The sequence below is a fragment of the Aspergillus sclerotioniger genome (genome assembly GCF_003184525.1).
Source record: "Aspergillus sclerotioniger CBS 115572 chromosome Unknown BO94scaffold_19, whole genome shotgun sequence".
Taxonomy (NCBI): Eukaryota; Fungi; Ascomycota; class Eurotiomycetes; order Eurotiales; family Aspergillaceae; genus Aspergillus; species Aspergillus sclerotioniger.
Window position 1 is genome coordinate 350,890 of NW_020291009.1, and position 17,759 is coordinate 368,648.

General features: G+C 51.6%; 7 protein-coding genes across 7 annotated transcripts; 3 read left to right on the top strand and 4 right to left on the bottom strand.

Moving 5' to 3' along the window:
- Positions 1-301: 301 nt before the first annotated feature.
- On the top strand, positions 302-936 carry BO94DRAFT_567078 (uncharacterized protein; the record flags this gene model as incomplete). Its single annotated transcript, XM_025614607.1, has 2 exons — positions 302-448; positions 876-936. Coding segments are annotated over 2 exons (154 nt in total), but the record flags the coding sequence as incomplete, so codon positions are not given.
- Positions 884-5,471, top strand: BO94DRAFT_469720 (chromatin-remodeling ATPase CHD1; the record flags this gene model as incomplete). The annotated part of the gene is made up of 2 exons (XM_025608300.1): positions 884-5,304; positions 5,363-5,471. The coding sequence occupies 2 exons, from the start codon at positions 884-886 to the stop codon at positions 5,469-5,471; spliced, it is 4,530 nt and encodes a 1,509-aa protein (XP_025465952.1).
- A 687-nt stretch (positions 5,472-6,158) lies between these two features.
- BO94DRAFT_495384 (C2H2-type zinc finger protein) lies at positions 6,159-7,938 on the bottom strand. Its single transcript, XM_025609261.1, has 2 exons — positions 7,297-7,938; positions 6,159-7,213 (listed from the first exon to the last, which is right to left on the bottom strand). The coding sequence occupies exons 1-2, from the start codon at positions 7,826-7,828 to the stop codon at positions 6,588-6,590; spliced, it is 1,158 nt and encodes a 385-aa protein (XP_025465953.1). The 5' UTR covers positions 7,829-7,938; the 3' UTR covers positions 6,159-6,587.
- Positions 7,939-8,364: 426 nt separating this feature from the next.
- On the bottom strand, positions 8,365-9,922 carry BO94DRAFT_536649 (aldo/keto reductase family protein). Its single transcript, XM_025612063.1, has 3 exons — positions 9,588-9,922; positions 9,099-9,531; positions 8,365-9,033 (listed from the first exon to the last, which is right to left on the bottom strand). The coding sequence occupies exons 1-3, from the start codon at positions 9,637-9,639 to the stop codon at positions 8,553-8,555; spliced, it is 966 nt and encodes a 321-aa protein (XP_025465954.1). The 5' UTR covers positions 9,640-9,922; the 3' UTR covers positions 8,365-8,552.
- A 21-nt stretch (positions 9,923-9,943) lies between these two features.
- BO94DRAFT_120351 (uncharacterized protein) lies at positions 9,944-11,210 on the bottom strand. Its single transcript, XM_025605572.1, has 2 exons — positions 10,718-11,210; positions 9,944-10,664 (listed from the first exon to the last, which is right to left on the bottom strand). Exons 1-2 carry the CDS (start codon positions 10,859-10,861, stop codon positions 10,248-10,250), a joined length of 561 nt encoding a protein of 186 aa, XP_025465955.1. The 5' UTR covers positions 10,862-11,210; the 3' UTR covers positions 9,944-10,247.
- Positions 11,211-11,476: 266 nt separating this feature from the next.
- BO94DRAFT_120384 (uncharacterized protein) lies at positions 11,477-12,651 on the bottom strand. Its single transcript, XM_025605573.1, has 4 exons — positions 12,353-12,651; positions 11,894-12,123; positions 11,625-11,844; positions 11,477-11,517 (listed from the first exon to the last, which is right to left on the bottom strand). The coding sequence occupies exons 1-3, from the start codon at positions 12,455-12,457 to the stop codon at positions 11,727-11,729; spliced, it is 453 nt and encodes a 150-aa protein (XP_025465956.1). The 5' UTR covers positions 12,458-12,651; the 3' UTR covers positions 11,477-11,517; positions 11,625-11,726.
- A 3,923-nt stretch (positions 12,652-16,574) lies between these two features.
- On the top strand, positions 16,575-17,175 carry BO94DRAFT_120451 (uncharacterized protein). The gene is made up of 2 exons (XM_025605574.1): positions 16,575-17,078; positions 17,145-17,175. Exon 1 carries the CDS (start codon positions 16,743-16,745, stop codon positions 17,058-17,060), a length of 318 nt encoding a protein of 105 aa, XP_025465957.1. The 5' UTR covers positions 16,575-16,742; the 3' UTR covers positions 17,061-17,078; positions 17,145-17,175.
- The last annotated feature ends 584 nt before the right edge of the window (positions 17,176-17,759 follow it).

Here is a 17,759-nt window from a genome sequence, read left to right on the forward strand (position 1 = left end):
AAAACTATGCCGGGCATTGTGGGCAATTACGGATGCCTCAGGCTAAAACACTGGTCTGCATTATTTCCCGCCCTGCTGATTGGCCCACCGGTCACCGCGGTCGAGTCTGCCCGGAGTAAGAGTTGATCCGGGACTTTTAAGCACGTGATAAGAGAACCCCGCTAGGCCGGTTGGAGCCTCGCTTGAGGTGCGCTAAACCCCAGCGGGCATGGCGGGCGGTGGCAGCCTGAGGGATCAGGCTGGGGCCAATCCCTTCACGGCGACTCGTCCACCTCCAGCCGACGTTACAACTCTCTTCCTCTCCCTCATCATATTCTCAGCGGTCTCCCATCGTTCCTTTGCTGCCTCCACCATTCCATCTTCCCCTTCCCCCCCACATTTTCCCTTCAACTTTTTCACCATTCTCTTCTCCATTTTCCCCTGATCCGGGGTCACCAAGCTATGGATTGTAAGTATTTTATTCGCCTTTCCTAGCTTTTTCAGACGTGTCCTGGCACTGTCGGCTGGGGTACTTCTCCACGGTCTCGACCCACCGAACGACTCCAGATATCCCCTACATCTGGAGTGTCGAGGGGTTCTCGAGTTCCTACTGGTTAAGGTCTGGCTGGTTTTCTTCTCCTGCACCTGATTTTGCCATTGGATTTGTCCCTACCATCTCCATCTCTCCCTGAACACTCTCCGTCGCGTTTCATCCAGCCCGCCATCAAAAACATGCCCATCCATCATACCTTCATCTCCTACCTTGTTCACCTACCTATTCTGTTCGGTCTTAGTGAAAACTGAGTCGCGTATTTCTGTTTTACACCATGCCGTGCCTTCCATCCCTCTCCGGGCTCATGTTGGGCTTCAATGCTGATGCCTCTCATCATCGATAGCTACTAGCATGGTGATCCCATCTACCTCCGAACCATCGGCCACAATGGCACTGATGAATGGGTACTCCGCCTCACCTGCCTCCGATGCTGCCAGCAGCAGAGATGAGCTAGCAGCTAGTGAGAGTGGAAGCCACCTCTCCGACACATCTGCAAACCACGCCGCACGCGAATCATCATCCTCCCCCGACGAAGACGCCGCGGACGAGTCCTACAATGCCGGCTCCCCTGAACCGGAGGGAGATGAGGATGGCTCTGGCACAGAAAACCATGACAACGAGAGTAGTGCCTCTAGCTCTGAAAACTCTTCATCATCAGAAACCAGGCGAGGCACGAAACGTAAATCGTCGTCGGTCAATGAATCAGACTATATCCGACAGAACCCAGATTTGTATGGGCTTCGTCGAAGCGCAAGAGCCCGCACGACGCGTCAAGTGGTCCAGTCCGACTCCGACTCGGACTCTGATGCTGTGGCTCCCCGTTCCAAGCGCCGGCGCCCCGCAGCCTCACAGCCATCCTCGAAACGTCCATCCCGTTCCGCAACCCAGTCGTCGTACTCTGAAGACTCGGAGAGTGATGAATACGGCGGGCCACGCGCTCGTACAAGCAAGGCGAGACGCCGGCGACTCCTTCAATCCTCCTCAAACGATGTACCTTCGCATCCCGAGGTTCGTTTCTCGACGAGGAACGCCTCACGGATCTCAAATTACAATGAAGACGATGACGATTCCATGTTCGAGGATGACCCTGACGAGATGACGCAGAACTATTGGGCGAATACCATAGAGGATGATCGCCCAGCTGTCGACATCGTGCTCAATCATCGCATCAAGGATGGCGCGGACCCAAGTAGCATCGACCTCGGTCGGCACGACTTTGAGTTCTACATCAAATGGCAGGGCAAATCCCACTACCATGCCACATGGGAAACGGTCGAGAGCCTTGCAAACTGTCGTAGTACACGCCGTCTTGACAATTACATTCGCAAGGTCCTGTCTGAAGACATCCGCCTCAAGAATGACGAGGACGTCGCTCCCGAGGATCGGGAAAAATGGAACCTCGATCGGGAAAGGGATGTAGACGCTATTGAGGATTACAAACAAGTTGAGCGAGTCATCGGAATGCGCGAAGGCGACGAAGGAACTGAGTACTTCGTCAAATGGAAACGCCTATTTTACGACTCTTGTACATGGGAGAGTGAAGAGCTCGTTAGTAATATTGCTCAGCGCGAGATAGACCGCTTTCTAGATCGTTCCTCTCGCCCCCCGGTTTCAGACAAGTCCGAAACAAACCCAGCCACGCGAAAGCCGTTCGAGGCGATCAAGGGTACCCCGAGCTTCTTGCAGAACGGCCAACTGAAGGAATTCCAAGTGAAAGGTGTCAACTTTATGGCCTTCAACTGGGTGAAGAACCGCAATGTTGTGCTGGCGGACGAGATGGGGCTGGGGAAAACCGTTCAGACGGTTGCCTTCATCAACTGGCTACGCCATGTGCGGCGTCAACAAGGGCCCTTCGTGGTGGTTGTGCCCCTCTCGACCATGCCATCCTGGGCCGAGACTTTCGACTACTGGACGCCTGATCTCAACTATGTTGTCTACAATGGCAACGAGGCCGCGCGCACAGCTCTGCGAGAACATGAACTCATGGTCGACGGAAACCCCAAACGACCCAAGTTTAACGTGCTCCTTACGACGTATGAGTATGTTTTGTTAGACTCAACCTTCTTGAGCCAATTCAAATGGCAGTTCATGGCCGTTGATGAGGCACACCGGTTAAAGAACCGCGAATCCCAGCTGTATCTGAAGTTGCTCGAGTTCAGGTCGCCGGCTCGCCTTCTCATTACAGGTACACCAATCCAAAATAACCTCGCCGAGCTTTCAGCCCTGCTGGACTTCTTGAATCCGGGCTTGGTTCATATCGATGCCGACATGGACCTCAACGCAGAAATAGCCTCCCACAAGCTTGCAGAGCTGACGAAAGCCATTCAACCATTTATGCTACGCCGGACCAAGTCTAAGGTGGAGTCTGATCTGCCACCTAAGACAGAGAAGATTATCCGCGTCGAGCTTTCCGATATCCAGTTGGAGTATTATAAGAATATCCTCACCAAGAATTACGCTGCGCTCAATGATGGGGCCAGGGGTCAAAAGCAATCCCTTTTGAACATTATGATGGAGCTGAAGAAAGCAAGTAATCATCCGTTCATGTTCCCAAATGCTGAAGCTCGAATCTTGGAAGGCAGTGCTCGCCGAGAGGATGTTTTAAGAGCCATGATCACGAGTAGTGGTAAAATGATGCTTCTTGATCAGCTTCTGGCTAAGCTGAAACGTGACGGTCACCGCGTCTTGATCTTTAGTCAGATGGTGAAAATGCTGGATATCCTTGGCGATTACATGGAATTCCGTGGCTACTCCTATCAGCGTCTGGATGGAACAATTCCGGCGGCCGCTCGTCGTTTGGCTATTGAACATTACAACGCATCCGGAAGCAGCGACTTCGCGTTCATTTTGTCGACCCGAGCTGGTGGTCTCGGTATCAACCTCATGACCGCGGATACCGTGGTCCTATTCGATTCAGACTGGAACCCCCAGGCTGATCTTCAGGCCATGGCTCGAGCGCATCGTATCGGACAAACCAGACCAGTCAGTGTGTATCGTCTAGTCTCAAAGGATACAGTCGAGGAAGAAGTGATTGAGAGAGCGCGGAACAAGCTTCTGCTTGAATTCATCACGATCCAACGTGGTGTTACCGACAAGGAGGCGTCGGAGATCCAGAGCAAAATGGCTCGCAGTGGAATTTCCGTCAGCGAGCCGAACTCGACAGAGGATATTTCGCGTATTCTTAAGCGTCGTGGCCAGAAGATGTTTGAGCAGACGGGCAATCAGGAGAAGCTTGAACAACTGGACATCGACTCAGTTCTCGCAAACGCTGAACTGCATCAGACTGAACAAGCGGAGGAAATTCAAGCCGATGGTGGTGAAGAGTTCCTCCGAGCTTTTGACTACGTCGACATCAAGGTCGATGACCTTAGCTGGGACGACATTATCCCTAAGGAACAGTTGGAGGAGATTAAGGCGGAGGAGAAGAAGAAGGCTGATGAACGTTATCTTGCGGAAGTCATCGAGCAAAACCGACCTCGCAAACGCAACGCTCCTGGGGACGCACGGGATACCCGTGAGGAACGCAAAGCCAAGAGACAAGCGAGAGCGCAGGTCAGCATGGAGGGCTTCGACGATTCTGATTCCAACTCCCAGTCAGACCCGAAGCGACCACTTGTAGAGAAAGAATACCGTCACCTTTTGCGATCATATCTTCGCTATGGTGATATTGGAGAACGTGAGGAAGACGTCATTCGCGAGGCACGCCTCCTCGACCGTGATAGGGAGACCGTCAAGGTTGCCCTCCGTGAAATCACCGACAAGGCTGCCGCCCTTGTGCGGGAAGATGTTGAAAAGCTTGAGGCTCTTGAACACGCCGGTAAAGTGCCGACGAAAAAAGAAAAGAAGGCTGTCTTGTTCGACCTTCATGGCGTCAAGCGCCTCAATGCGTACACTATCGTGGAACGTCCGACAGAGATGCGTATCTTGAAGGAGGCGACGGCTTCGGTGCCTGATTTCAAGAATTTCCGTGTTCCGGAAGCCACCAAAGCGGCGGATTATACCTGCCCATGGGGTGCACGAGAAGATGGGATGCTGTGTGTCGGTATTGCGCGTCACGGATATGGTGCCTGGACCCAAATCCGAGACGATCCCGACCTCGCCCTTGGTGATAAATTCTTCCTTGAAGAACACCGTGTTGAGAGGAAAAACGAGCGTATGAATGCAGAGGATAAAACCACAAAGTCCCCGGGAGCCGTTCATCTCGTGCGTCGCGCGGATTATCTGTTGTCTGTCCTCCGCGACAAAGTCACCAACGGTTCCAGTGTCAGCGCGAAGAGAGCCGTCGAAAATCATCACCGGAATAACCGGAAAGGCTCCCGCGCGCATGCGAGCAACAGCGTGTCGGCCTCCCCAGCACCGTCACTCTCTCGAAGAGGTCATCGAGAATTAGACCGGCCCAGGCATCGGTCCCACACCCACGGGGCTAGGGATAGTGTCGAGAGACACCACACGCCGAGCCACGACTCTCGCCCCAGGTCGATGCATGATGGAGAACGGAGCCGTCATCGGACCTCCGACGCTTCTAGCGAGGATGTCCGGCGTCGTAAGCCTAATGAGAATGGCTATTCTGCGGGTAAGGAGGACATGGCTCGCTTGTTCTTCAAGCCCATTCGTGAGAATCTCAAGAAGGTATCCGCCGTGACCAAGGAGAACTTTCCGAACAAGGCGGAACGGGCCACGGAATTGAGGCGTCTACTGGGTAAGATCGGTGAATTCATCGGTCAGAATCTGAAAGGCGAGGGCTCCATGGCTTCTTTGGAGACTCGTTTATGGTATGTCAACGCACAAAATTTCCAAGACTGAGTCGAATACGTCTAACTCCAACAACAGGCAATATGTTTCGGTGAACTACTGGCCTAACAAAGATGCCGGGGGAGCTAAACTTCAAGAAATGTATCATAAACTGATCGCTGCCCGTAAGGAGGCGGCTACCAGCTAGCCCGCTTCCAACGGCGAGTAGAATCTGGTCGAGTCCGACATACAGCAAAAGACGTCGACGGTCCTGTTTTTGTGGAGTTCTTTGCTTTTATTCATGTTAAAGGTACATATGCATCATTTGGGAAAGCATGGCGACGGCGTCTGGTATGATCTACGAAGGAGTGTTGTTGACCCATGAGTGGCCTTCATATGATGTTTGCATGGCAGCTTTCTTGGCTCTTATGTCTTATCTGCGTCCGCGTATTTGGAGCATCGGGCTTTGTGATGTGTTCACATATATCATTTCTCCTCATCTCTGTTCCCTCTCATCGCTCCCTTCTTCCATATACCTGAAGTGATGAGTTTGTTGTTGTTGCTGATGACCCCAGCTGCGTGTCTATTGGGCCCTCCGATTGGGCAGCTCCTTTATATCCTTCGAATTCATGTATCTTTTTTCACATCGGGCTTATATTCCCAGGAGTTTGATTCTTTTTTAGCTTGGGAACATTCATCTATTCTGGGTGTCATATCGAAGTGTCCTTAGACCTCGATTGCTCTTGTTATTGCTTCTTTCTTCATCCCTGCCAACGGGAATGGCTGGCTGGTGTTTCTAGGTTTCCATTATTTCCCCCTACTTATTTTGATGGGCTACCATGTCTTTCGACCGTGTCGGAATTCACATGAAAAGAGGAGTGAAATGCATATTGTTGAGACTTTACTGCCAAAGCTTCTATGGCTATAAGCTATTTTTTAAAAAAGGCAGGGACCCTGCATAATTGGTATGGACAGCTGAAGGAAACGATGTAGCGCCAATCCCATTTCATAAGGTACACACTAGTATAACAAAGTCCAGGATATTTTGCGAGACGAAAGCAGACGAATTAACCGGAAGTGGATCCATGGCCCATGATGTGATGAATAAAGAGTTCGAGTAGGGGAACAGGGAGAGGAAGAGATTTTTAGAAAGGAAGGGCCAAGGAGAAGAATGATGGGTGCCAAAGTGGACGCGTTAGACGGCATGTCTGTTGCAGCAGAGACATTGCTCGATAAAAGTGTCAAAGTCATTACCAAACCCAAAGGAGAAGGTGGTACAGAGGAAGGGAACAAGACCGCGATAGGCTAAATGATAATAATCGCGTCATAGCGGGACAGACCCGGACTCAGGATCCTGTCCAAGATCCATCTCTGCTTCTGACTGCCGTTGCTCCGGCTGGTGTGAAGTGGCCTTCCCATTGGCAGGGACAGGATTTGGAACGCCGTATCCGCCATCCGGGCCTACAATGGCTCGGAACAGTCGCAGCTCAGCCTCTACCAAATCATCGAAGATAGCTTCTTTCTCCATCCACGACTCCTTGCGTTTGATGCAAACCTTGTCCCAGGCATCACGTAGCTCCACACCCTCCTGCTGTGCCCAATGGATTTGCCGAAGAAGCAACCGGTACAGTTGTGGTCCTTCAAGTAGCATCTCGTAGGTGTCGAATTCTTTCTCCAAGCCACCGGGCGCGACCAGGAGATCCTCTTCCGTTCCCGCAGGGTCGTCATTGGCGCTTTCACTGTGATCTCCTGCATCGTCTTTAGACGGGTATGACAGCTTCAGCTTGATTCGGACCTTGCCAGCTGGTGTCGCGGTCGGAGTTCCCGCTGCCGAGGCAGCGATATTATGATGTTTAGGCACGGGGTCCGATGGCCGCAGCGCCTCAGTTTCGTGAACGGTTCTCATATGCTTTGCGAGTGCATCTGATCGAGTGAAACTGCGATCACATTCTAATTGCGAGATAAGATGAAACATGTTAGTCGTTGCACAGAACGGAAGGGATAATATGACGTGATTGTGAGCGTGATCTCACCTGGGAGAGCGCAATAGAATGGTTTTTCGCGTGTATGGCTCCTCATGTGTGCGCGCAGCGCGTAACCACTGGCATGTGTTTGGCCCTTTCGACTACAATCAGACCATTCACAGGAGTATTTCTTCTGTCGGCTCCCGACATGTTCTTCATGTATGTGTTTCACCAGACCGTCCATGTTGCCTAAATCGCCGGCGTCGCATCCATCCCAGCGACAGATGGTGACTTGGTCGTTGCCCTGGCCGCTGTAGTCGTCATCCTGGCTGCCGCCGATGAGGGCGAGGGTGTTTGGGGAGTTGGGAATGTCGCCGGAGGTATCGGACGAAACGGAGGTCGAGGGCGAAGGTGGAGGGATGTCATCCTGGAAAGTGGTGGAGACGGGGGTATTGCGATCCCAGGAGGCGACGCCAGTACGACGACGCTTTGAGGGAGGCATGTTGGAGCCAGAGGGGGAGAAGCCTTGCTTCAGGTCCTCGCGATCCGACATGTCGTCGGAAGCAATGGAGGAGAGGGGGGAGCCCGGGGATTCCGTCATTGTGGTAGACCAGAGGGACCCGCTTCAGAGATTGGAGGTGAATGGCGGGGGTTTGAGCGACAACGGTGGACCTCTGAAAGTGTTACTGGCAATGCCTGGAGAGGTGAGCAACATTTAGGGTGTTTGGAGGTGAATCCGGCGCCGGAGTATACACTGGGCTGAACCCCGGCACGTGATGAGGCTATTGCGCCGCCAATTTTCTCCCGCCGCTTTCCCGCTTTGCTTTCTTCTTTCCTTCTTTCCGTCCCACACCTCGCAATGAGATCCGATGTGCATCTCACTTCCTCTCGCAGGCATTATTGACCTGCTTGGATTATCTTTACTACCGTTTTAGTGATCTGTCCCAACAGATCCTGCCCATCTGGCGCAGGGTAAGTTGCTGTCATTTCCTACCGACGCGTGTCTGTCTGTTGTTCCCACTGTATTTTCCGTGATGAATGAATCAAGAATTCTGCAATTCGGACAATCTCCTACTTTCTGTGAGATTGCATGTTGACTCTTCTACACTTGATCTGATCAATCATTTCTTTGTTTATTATTATGTTCATGAAGCTTCTTGCATCTGCATGATCAACATCCGCTGACAGTCTCGGACCATTCAGGACCATTTTATCTCATATACATAGCAATGGAAATACGTTCAACCTCAATAGCTGTCTATCCACATATAATTACCTTCTGGGCCTCCCTAGTGAGCGCGATCCAGCATTGCATCACCGTAGCTTTAGTAGCGAGCCCCAACCACCGGAATCCGCTCCAGGATGCTCTTGAGCTCGTCCATCTCGCTATCGCTTAGGCGGGGGACTCCTTCCAGGTTCTGTGTAACCTTGTCGACGGTCGTGCCACCAGGGATCGGAATAATAGTCGGCATGCCAGGCTTGCCGCTCAGAGTGAGAATCCAAGCCAGTGCAATCTGTACAGGAGCCACGCCCTTGCGCGTGGCCAGATCCTTGACCTCGTTGACCAGCTTGATGTTTTCCTTCATGGCTTCGTCCTGGTACTTAGGCAACGTCTTTCGGAAATCGCCATCTGGGATCTCAGACGCGCTGGTGAAGGCGCCCGCCAACACACCTCGACCCAGAGGCGAGTAGGCCACAACCGGGATGTTGAGCTCAGCGCAGACCTTGGCGACGTCATTGTGAAGGATTGTGGTGTCCCAAAGGGACATCTCAACCTCTACAGCCGCGATTGGGTGGACCTTGTGACTGCGTCTAGTCAGCTGCCGTTCTGCGTATCCCGCTTTTGTAAGGGAGGGTTTGAGGGAACGTACGCTCTTTGAATGGTCTCAGCATTTACTTCGCTCAGGCCAATGCCTCCAATTTTGCCCTCCTTGACCAACTGCGCCAGAACAGTCACTTGCTGCTCCACCGGCACGTTGGGATCTTGCCTGGCGCATTCGAAGATGTCGATTGTCTTCTTTCCGTCTAACACGCGCAGGCATTCATCCACACTCCGACGGATGTTGACCTCGGAGCTATCGGGGGTGAGTTCGCCACGCTTCGTCCCGCCCTTGATGCTTAGAACGACCTTGCTGGCGTTCTCGGGGTATTCGGTGAAGTACTTGTTCAGCAGGTGGAGCGAGTTGTACTCGGGCGTACCGTAGAGCTCGCCTGCGTTCCAGAAGTTGGCACCCAGATTGAGAGTGGTGTTTAAGGTTTCGAAGCATTGCTCTTGTGGGGGAGGCTGGGGGACCCAGGTCATTCCTGGGTTGACATCATCGTCAGCTACTGCAGGATTGGTGGTGGCCGTAGAAACATACTCATGGTTCCATAGCCGGTGGGACCGACTTCTCGTCCGTTGAGGGAAGGCATGCTGTTGGCTGTGGTGTAGAAATTCACGGGTGGTGTTCTATCGAGGGGTCAAAGGGAAGAGCAAGTGTGGTCCATGAGGGGCTTTTTATCTCTGCCCGCATCTGCTCTTGCTTTCCGTCTCCCTCGTGGATCCATCCTGAACTTTCTTCTTCTAACATCCACACATGTCTTTGAATGACGAGCCAAAAAGCCCCATGACTCGTGGATTGGCCAAGACCCAGCGATCACATCTCAAACTCGGTGACTTTCTCAGCATTCACGGGATCTTTGGCGGTGATAATCCCAAGGCCGAGCGGATGACTCGGGGTTAGGTGGAGTTAAGTTTTTGGTCCGTCCGATCGAGGCGGAATTCCAAGGTCCATGGAAGCGAAGAGACGGAGACCGATCTATTTACGAAGTACTCGTGTTCGTTCCAGGTAACCAGTCAATCATGTTAACTAAGGGACTAACTAATCATACAGATTCCTTGCCATTGGTCTTCGTCAATCGTCACACGCCGCTGAATACTTTTCACAAACAGAATTTCAAGCTATCAATAAGAGTGTAGTGAACCACTTGCCAACTCAGCCCCAAGAGAATCACAACACTTGAGTCTTCCACAGCATCACTCAGTTGAGCGTGTGCTCATCGCTGCTATCCAGAGCCTCGTTAAAAGTGTGCTGGATTTGCTGCATCAAGGCCGTCACGAAGCCGGCCGGATCCGTGGCAGGGTTCGGAAGCTGGGTGTCGTTCTTGCTGTCCTTGTCACTCGAGTCCTTGTCATCCTCCTTGTCCTTGCTATCATCACTGTCCTTGTCATCATCGCTGTCTGTCTTATCCTCGCGGCTGTTATCCGTGTGGATATCGCCATTGTCATCAACAGTGTTGTCTTTGGTGGTCTCCGTCCTCGTGGGGACGTTGCTGTCATCGATGACATCGGGCTCATTGTCGGATTTCCAGTGGTTGAGATTGGCCAGAGCGCTAAACCCCAGCGAGTTGAAGAGGGAGTTGACGAGATCACGGTTTTCGCTGTCGGGGATCATTCTCTGGGAGCCAGTTAGCTAACTTCGATCTGTGCCGAATAAGATGCGACACATACCGGATCCGGCGATCGCGAATCCAACGATCTGGATAATGTCTCCTTGTCTGATGTGGAAACAGGGTATGCTTGGACAATTGACGAAAAGGTAAGGCATGCCAGAAGGACGCAGGCCACTGACGAAGCTTTGGTTAAAGACAGCATGATGATAAGATCGCAGCGTGACGTGGCATGTGAAATTAAGAGTAACCGTCTGAAAAGGAGAGGCTAATAAGGGAGTTCGATGAAAAGTAAGTTTGGAAAGATGTCTGGTCATCATGTCTGAAGAGACATCCGCTGCTAGATATAGCGCTCATTGTTGCCCTGGACTCCTGCGCGATCATTTTGCCGCCGTGTGGAATGGAAAAGGTCGGAGGAGCGTCGCGAGAGAATACCACACGTTTGGAAGATCGCGCCTGGCGAAGAGGTTCAGCCATTGAATGGCCTTTACATGCTATGCTACCCACGTCTGCTCCGGAATCTCGAACGCTCTCCCTATGAAAAAGCCCTTCCGTCCAAGCTGGTACCACCATCGGGTGAGAACATGGGAGTAAAGCATTTCCAAATTGCATCACTCCTTCCAAAGCATATAGCGTGTCCTTTGTTTTATCCAGTCATTCACGTCCGGACATTATGAGACACAACGAGCCTTGACTGGCAGGGGTTATCCACCTTACATTCCAGGGTCCTCAAGCATTCCAGTCAAAATTCTGTGACTGGCAGGGATACCTTCGCCACACAGCATTATGAGATGATTCAAGGGCATTTGAATCATACACACATAGAAATGCATTCTATCTCCGTGCCAGTGACCTGTGTACCTGCTGGTTGGGAGATATTAGCGGAACGTTCATGCTAAACAACACTGCAACATGCACCCGTCGCGGCTATCAAACGATGTACACGAGATGAAATGGCAAACACTCACAGCCGCGACGCGGGTGATACCAATATCTGTAGCCTATACTCGATGGCTTCTGTCCGTAGGATGGACTTGCCACGCCTACATTTATCAATAACGGTCCCACAATCAACTTGGATTCTCTTGTACGGAGTACTTAGCACTAATCCATCCTTTGTTTGCCCTATTGGTGCAGGATCGCAGCCAATACTTTGGCTCTATCACAGAGACACTTTGCAGCGAAGGCCTGAATAGCATCAACCCCGGCCTGGGCATCACCACCACATGAGCACTACATCTCACCTGCCCCTTTCAGACGTAAGCGGCAAGCGACAAAGCCTCGTGGGCATTGGGGCGCCGAGCTGCATATCCGACCCAATTGTGCATGACCGAGGTGGGCCGGCGGAAATAGGGGCGAACTTCGCAACAAGATAATTTGGGGTGGATGGGAGCGAAGCGTGAGTTGAGGGGCTTGGGCGAGGCTGAGTCCAAGGAAGATGTTATCCGGTGGATTCATCATGTTCCACTGGAGTATGGGTCACCAAGGGCCAACGTCAGCTGTTAATTATGAACAGGTATCAAATAACGACGAGTAATCAGTGATATTGAACTTGATATCACAAGTCCATGGCTCTGTCTGACGATAGGTGAAACATGCAGTTGTCAAGGCCACAGCATATGCAGTGTTAAAATGGCTTTGGCTGGCTGAGCGCATAACACGGTGCGTTTATTGGGCAGGCAGCCTTGACACCCACCTTGATAAGACACGTAAGGCCGTCCTTAGGCTCTACACCATTGTCAAGCACAATAAAAGCAGAGGTAAGCAAACTAGTTCCCAATAACGGGTAGTCCGAAGCCATCCACCAAGGGTCCAGCGTAACTAACGCTCACAGCAGAGCAAGACGTCGTCCCTGCCTGGGACCTGCAAGAGGCCAACCGAGCCAAGACCATAGTACGCATGCAATCAAGCCATTTTTCCCTTGGAAACGTACCACACCGACGCACGAACCAACCAAGGCCCATGAATAACGCCTGCGTTTTGGCATACGTGATCAGTCTTAAGCAGGAGCCCAAGGCACCCCAATCCAGGGTCCTCTCCGTGGCTGCTTACTAGCCTACCATCACGACTCACGGGGCCATTATACTTTGCTAGACGGTAGTCTGATCCTATCACTGACGGCGACAGTCGTCACTACGACAGAGAAGGAATGATCTTCTCTGCAGGCTGCGCCGTCGAGATTATTCCGGATGAATGATATTGGGTTAATCCTCCGCGCTGTGTCTGGTACAGCACAGCGCACGAGACCTCCGAACTCGCTAGAGATGATCGAGATCAGTCAAGCGAGCCGCCACCATCTGGTCGCGAGGTACTCCGTACGCGGTACAGAAAGAAGCACTGGGACACAAGTAGTCATGCGTACATCGATCCGAAGGCGCGTACTCCATACACATACGTACTCAACAGGAAACGAGTCGGAATCCGAAACGTCCGTCCGCGGTCTTTGTCGGAACTTGCTCATCACGACATCCCATTATCTCTGATGGGATGAATGAGAACCCGCTACGTAGGCATCTTCGGTGCCTTGCGCCTATTCTGCTAAACCCGAGACTAGCAGGAGCAGGCAGAAAAATTTCGATGCCTCGGCGCAGACAGTATGAGGCGAAAAAGAAAACAAGGGAACCCTTAAATGAGGTCCGCCCCAATGGCATCCCCGCCCAATCTTGGAGTCATGTTCTTTATACTAGTCGCGAGCCCTAATCATCGCCAGGCGGCGCTAGACCGGCCCCACCGGGCGCCGGAGGCATTCGTATGCACCTACGTAGGTAACGTAGGTGACAAGAGGGATGCCTCCCATCGGCGATCCGGAGACATGAGGATACCATGATTGCCGGCGGGCATCCTATGAACCGTGGTTGTCGCAGGGAGGCGGGAGGACAGTATAGATGGATGGCTGGATGAGGGCATGCGCCCCGTGGGCAGGTGGTTCGACACCTGATGTATGGGCGGCGGTCCCTACCCCGTAGTTTGTGGCTTACGTATGTTGGGCCAGGTAGTTACTTCGTGTTGACCCTCATTCGGGGCCAGGTAGGGGCATGGAGTCGAGCCCTGAAAAGATTGAAGCGACTAACAGGCCTTAGCCAACCGCCACGGGCGACAGTCTAGAACGGCGGGCAGCGAGTTAGCCCCCAAGCAGACTAGTCTCCGGGTAACCCATGCGTATCTGAGGACTAAACTAATTCTACGCGCGGCATGTCAAATCTCGGACCCCACTGAGTGACGTCTCTGCTTACGCAGCTGGCGTTGCTAGTGGTGGTGGTGGATGTGAAAGTGTGGGTTATGGATGATGGTGGGTAGATAGTGGACGGAGGAGACAAGGCGTCTTTGCATGGTTGATATCCAGACAGGTACTACTACTAGTACTTAACTACGAGTTAACTACTGCACCATCGTCAATGTCCTTCCGACGAGAACAACAACAATATCAACACAACCCCAACATCCTCATTCATGTCACCCAATAATCCATCACCACCAGACAAGACCGAAAGAAAGATGTCTCTCTCTCCACCGGAGTTCTGCACGATAACCCAACCAAGTGAACCAACCCTCACTAGCGCGTAGCTAAGAAGACACTAGTGCCGCCCCACTCCCTGGAAGAAAGTATATGCGGGGCCGGAGTAATCTTACTGTCTCTCCCGCTTCGGAAAGGGTAAATTACCCGTTGTGGTATACAATACGGTATCTTCCCCCCCCTCAGTTACCCTCAGTTGCCCTGACTTGCCCTCTTCTTGCTCCGTTGCTCGGCTCCCGTCCCTTGGATGAGGCCCGGATGATGGGTCACGTTCGGATATCAACTACCGTAGACAGCTTAGTCGGGTTCGGTGCTACCTTGGTCCGACCTGCCCAGCTACGGTTCCGAACTTTCTTTTCGGACCCTGAAGATCGCAGGGTCGGCGCAAGCCATCAATAGAGAACGAGGTTGCGGGTGCTTCTCAGCTCTCTTCCTCTGCCCCTGTGACTCAGCGGGCTGATTTGATCCGTTCATAATCTTGATCCCATTCAGCAATGAATGGAACCGACCATACGATGGATGCAAAAGACCCAGCCAATTACTACTACCCTTTCCATCTTACTTTAGCTACTCCCCTACTGCTCATTCAACCATGAAATGATGAGATGAGATACTCACCCCCTATCTACCTACCAACCAACCAACCCCTCCTCCAGTCCCAGGCCCTGAGATCCCGTCGAGATTCCCGCTCAATGGCGGTTTCAGAGCCCCCTCCCCTCCTGTTAGGTACCTAGTTGCTCACTCACTACTACTACTCCCCTTGTCTGCTCGCTTGCTTGGTAGATCAGATCTGCTACGATGATCTACACAGTCCTCCGTATTTCATCAATCCCGTATCCGGAGAAGTGGACTGTTGTCTCAACTCACGAGACAATCCTAAAGATAGAACCCACCATCGCGATTCGCGACAGCAGCCACCTACCTACCCTACCTATCTACGTAGTCTCGTGTCGGGGCGCATGGCTACCCGCCCTACGTAGATAAGTATGTCCTAGTAGTACGTACGCTTGCCTCAACATCGGCTCGGGATTAACCCAACTACTCATAGTTAGGTTAGGTTAGGTTAGATAAAGGGATTCGGGAATGCCGGAATATCCGGCTTATGTATGTGTGTGTGTATTGGTCCATACGAACTGAACGCTTATCGTGGAAAAATGAAAAATGAAAAACAAAAAGTGACAGACGGGAAAAGCAAAGAGAAGCTTACCTAGTAGGTAGTTTCTCGCACCCAACCAAATGATGATAAATTATCCAAGACATGGATGGATATTATTTATTGTATGCTTCTTAAATTGAATAAAGCAGGAATAATACTAACACCTAGATAGTAGTGTAGGTAGTAGTAATAGATAGTAACAGATCGTAGATCATCCCTAAAACAGCAAAAAGACACGAAATAGAAACCCCCCCTCTGTCTCCCCTGGAAAATTTCAGGAAGCTAGACAAACTAGAACTACTAGTTACTAGTACAAGTGAAATCCCTGCATTGGTCTGGCACCGGTTGTTCGACTCTCCGCCGAGCAGTACCCAAGCCGGTCTAGTGCAGCCGGGTCAGGGTCCATAGGGCTCAAGCCACAGTAAGGTACTGACACTTGGCAAAATAAGGGTTTTTTTCAGGTCCATTCCTTTCTGTCTGTCTTTCTTTCTTTTTTGTTTTTTGTTTTGTGGGTTTGATCGTGGTTTTGTGTTTGGTGGGTTTGGTGGTATCCCGGGTAAATAATTAAGAAGATGGAAAAGTTTATTTACGGAGGGTGTCCGAGTTGACACAAGTATTCTATCATTGTTCAATTGTAATTATTGTGGTTGAGAAAGAGACCGACCGACCGGTTCGAGAATCAGAATATTAAACATTGGTTGTTTCAGATGGGGTTCTGTTCTGGGTGTGAGTGAGTGAGGACACTCAGGGTAGGGAAGGGAGGAAGAGGGTCCGGGTGCATTGACAGCGTCGTTCCCTGGCTCTGGCGCTGCGATCTTCAAGACTCGATTCTTTGATGCGTCCACTGTCCACTTTTCCAGGGGTTGAAAATGTCTGCAGACTTGACCTAGGTATCTAGCCGAGGATAGATGGAGAAGAGTATGCTGTGCCACGGTAGTATACGTACGTTCATGCTTGGTAGTCCCCTCTTTTCAAGATCTGGCCCAGAGACTTGAAGGTAAAGGTGGACTATAGCCAAGCTCATCGGGCGGTGGAGATGCCGCTTACAAAGCAATTCTACGTAGATACGATACGCGTCCCGTAATCTGCCAGATGATCTGCCGCCGATTTGAGGGCTGCTTCGGTTGACTCGGCAGCTTAGTCATGGCGTTGCTCGTATCGTCGTCGTATGCGTAGATACATGATACGAGTACTCTAGATAGTAGGCCACGACCCTGATCTTAGTCTCTCCAGGCTCTCTCCCTCCCTCTCTCCAAGAGCCACGGTGGCGTCCCATATCCAATCCGAACCACCTGACTCGTTCTCGGTTCCTGTAGGGACTCGTATAGTCTGCTTTAGCCCAGCCACGCCAGCTCAATCATCCGATCAATCGTGCCTTATTCCCACTGCAGGACAAACTACTACCTCTCATGTCATATGTGCAATTGTGCATGCACCATGGTACCTGTCCTGGGGCTATTTGAGATGGCGGTGATTTCATGCTCTGTTCGGTGTGTGTGTGAAAATCGCTCTTATCTCTCATTATTGTCTCAGCCAACACCGCGTCTGGAGGGAATCCCGTCGGGAATTCGGAACACGGAGTCCCTACGGAAACGGACCCCGTCAATGTGCATGGCACAATCACCATCAGGCCGCCACCAGTCACACCCCCCATCATGTCTTAGATCAATCGAAATATTTGTCCCATGTTATTATTGCTCCAACATTATTACCTACTATGTACCTACACAGTAGTATCTGTCTATTGTTTAGGTGTGATCCGCGTCATTGACCCCAATCTTGGCTTTTTCTTCTTTCCCACTGCTAATTTTCGGATAGCTTAGCCGCTGCTGTCAGGGTTGTCGACTCTATACCGCAGTGCATGGATTGAATGAACCACCACCATCACCACCAACAGTCAGAAGAATGATGCCCCTCCTTCAAGTCCACTCCCCCTTAACCCGACACAAACAACCATCTGCACCAAAAATAAAAAGAAAAATGAAACAAAAAACATCCCCTCAATCCAACAACCTTTTGGTTGTATTACCCACCCACCCAACCGGCCCTCCATCACATATTAGCCCCGATCTCCGATGCCGCGCCTTGCCCTGCCCTGCCCTGATGCGCAAGCTTTCTGCTTCCCCTCCTAGTACGTAGCTACCAGTGCTGTAGGCATCAACATTTCGTATCCGGCCAATAATGATCTCCCATGCAGGGTGGAAAACACCGGTTCAGGGCCCTCTCCTCGGCAACGTCAAGCGCTTGGAATCGGGGCCTGACGTTATCCCCGGGAGGGGGGCCCTGACGCGTATGATGGATCAAGTTGGTGGTCGGTCCACATTCATTGTTATTATTATTACATCCGTGCCTTTTTTTTTCATCCCTCGGGGTGAGGAGACTAGTCCTCAATGGTGAGGCTTGGATGACTGTACTGCCCCGGTGGTGGGTGGG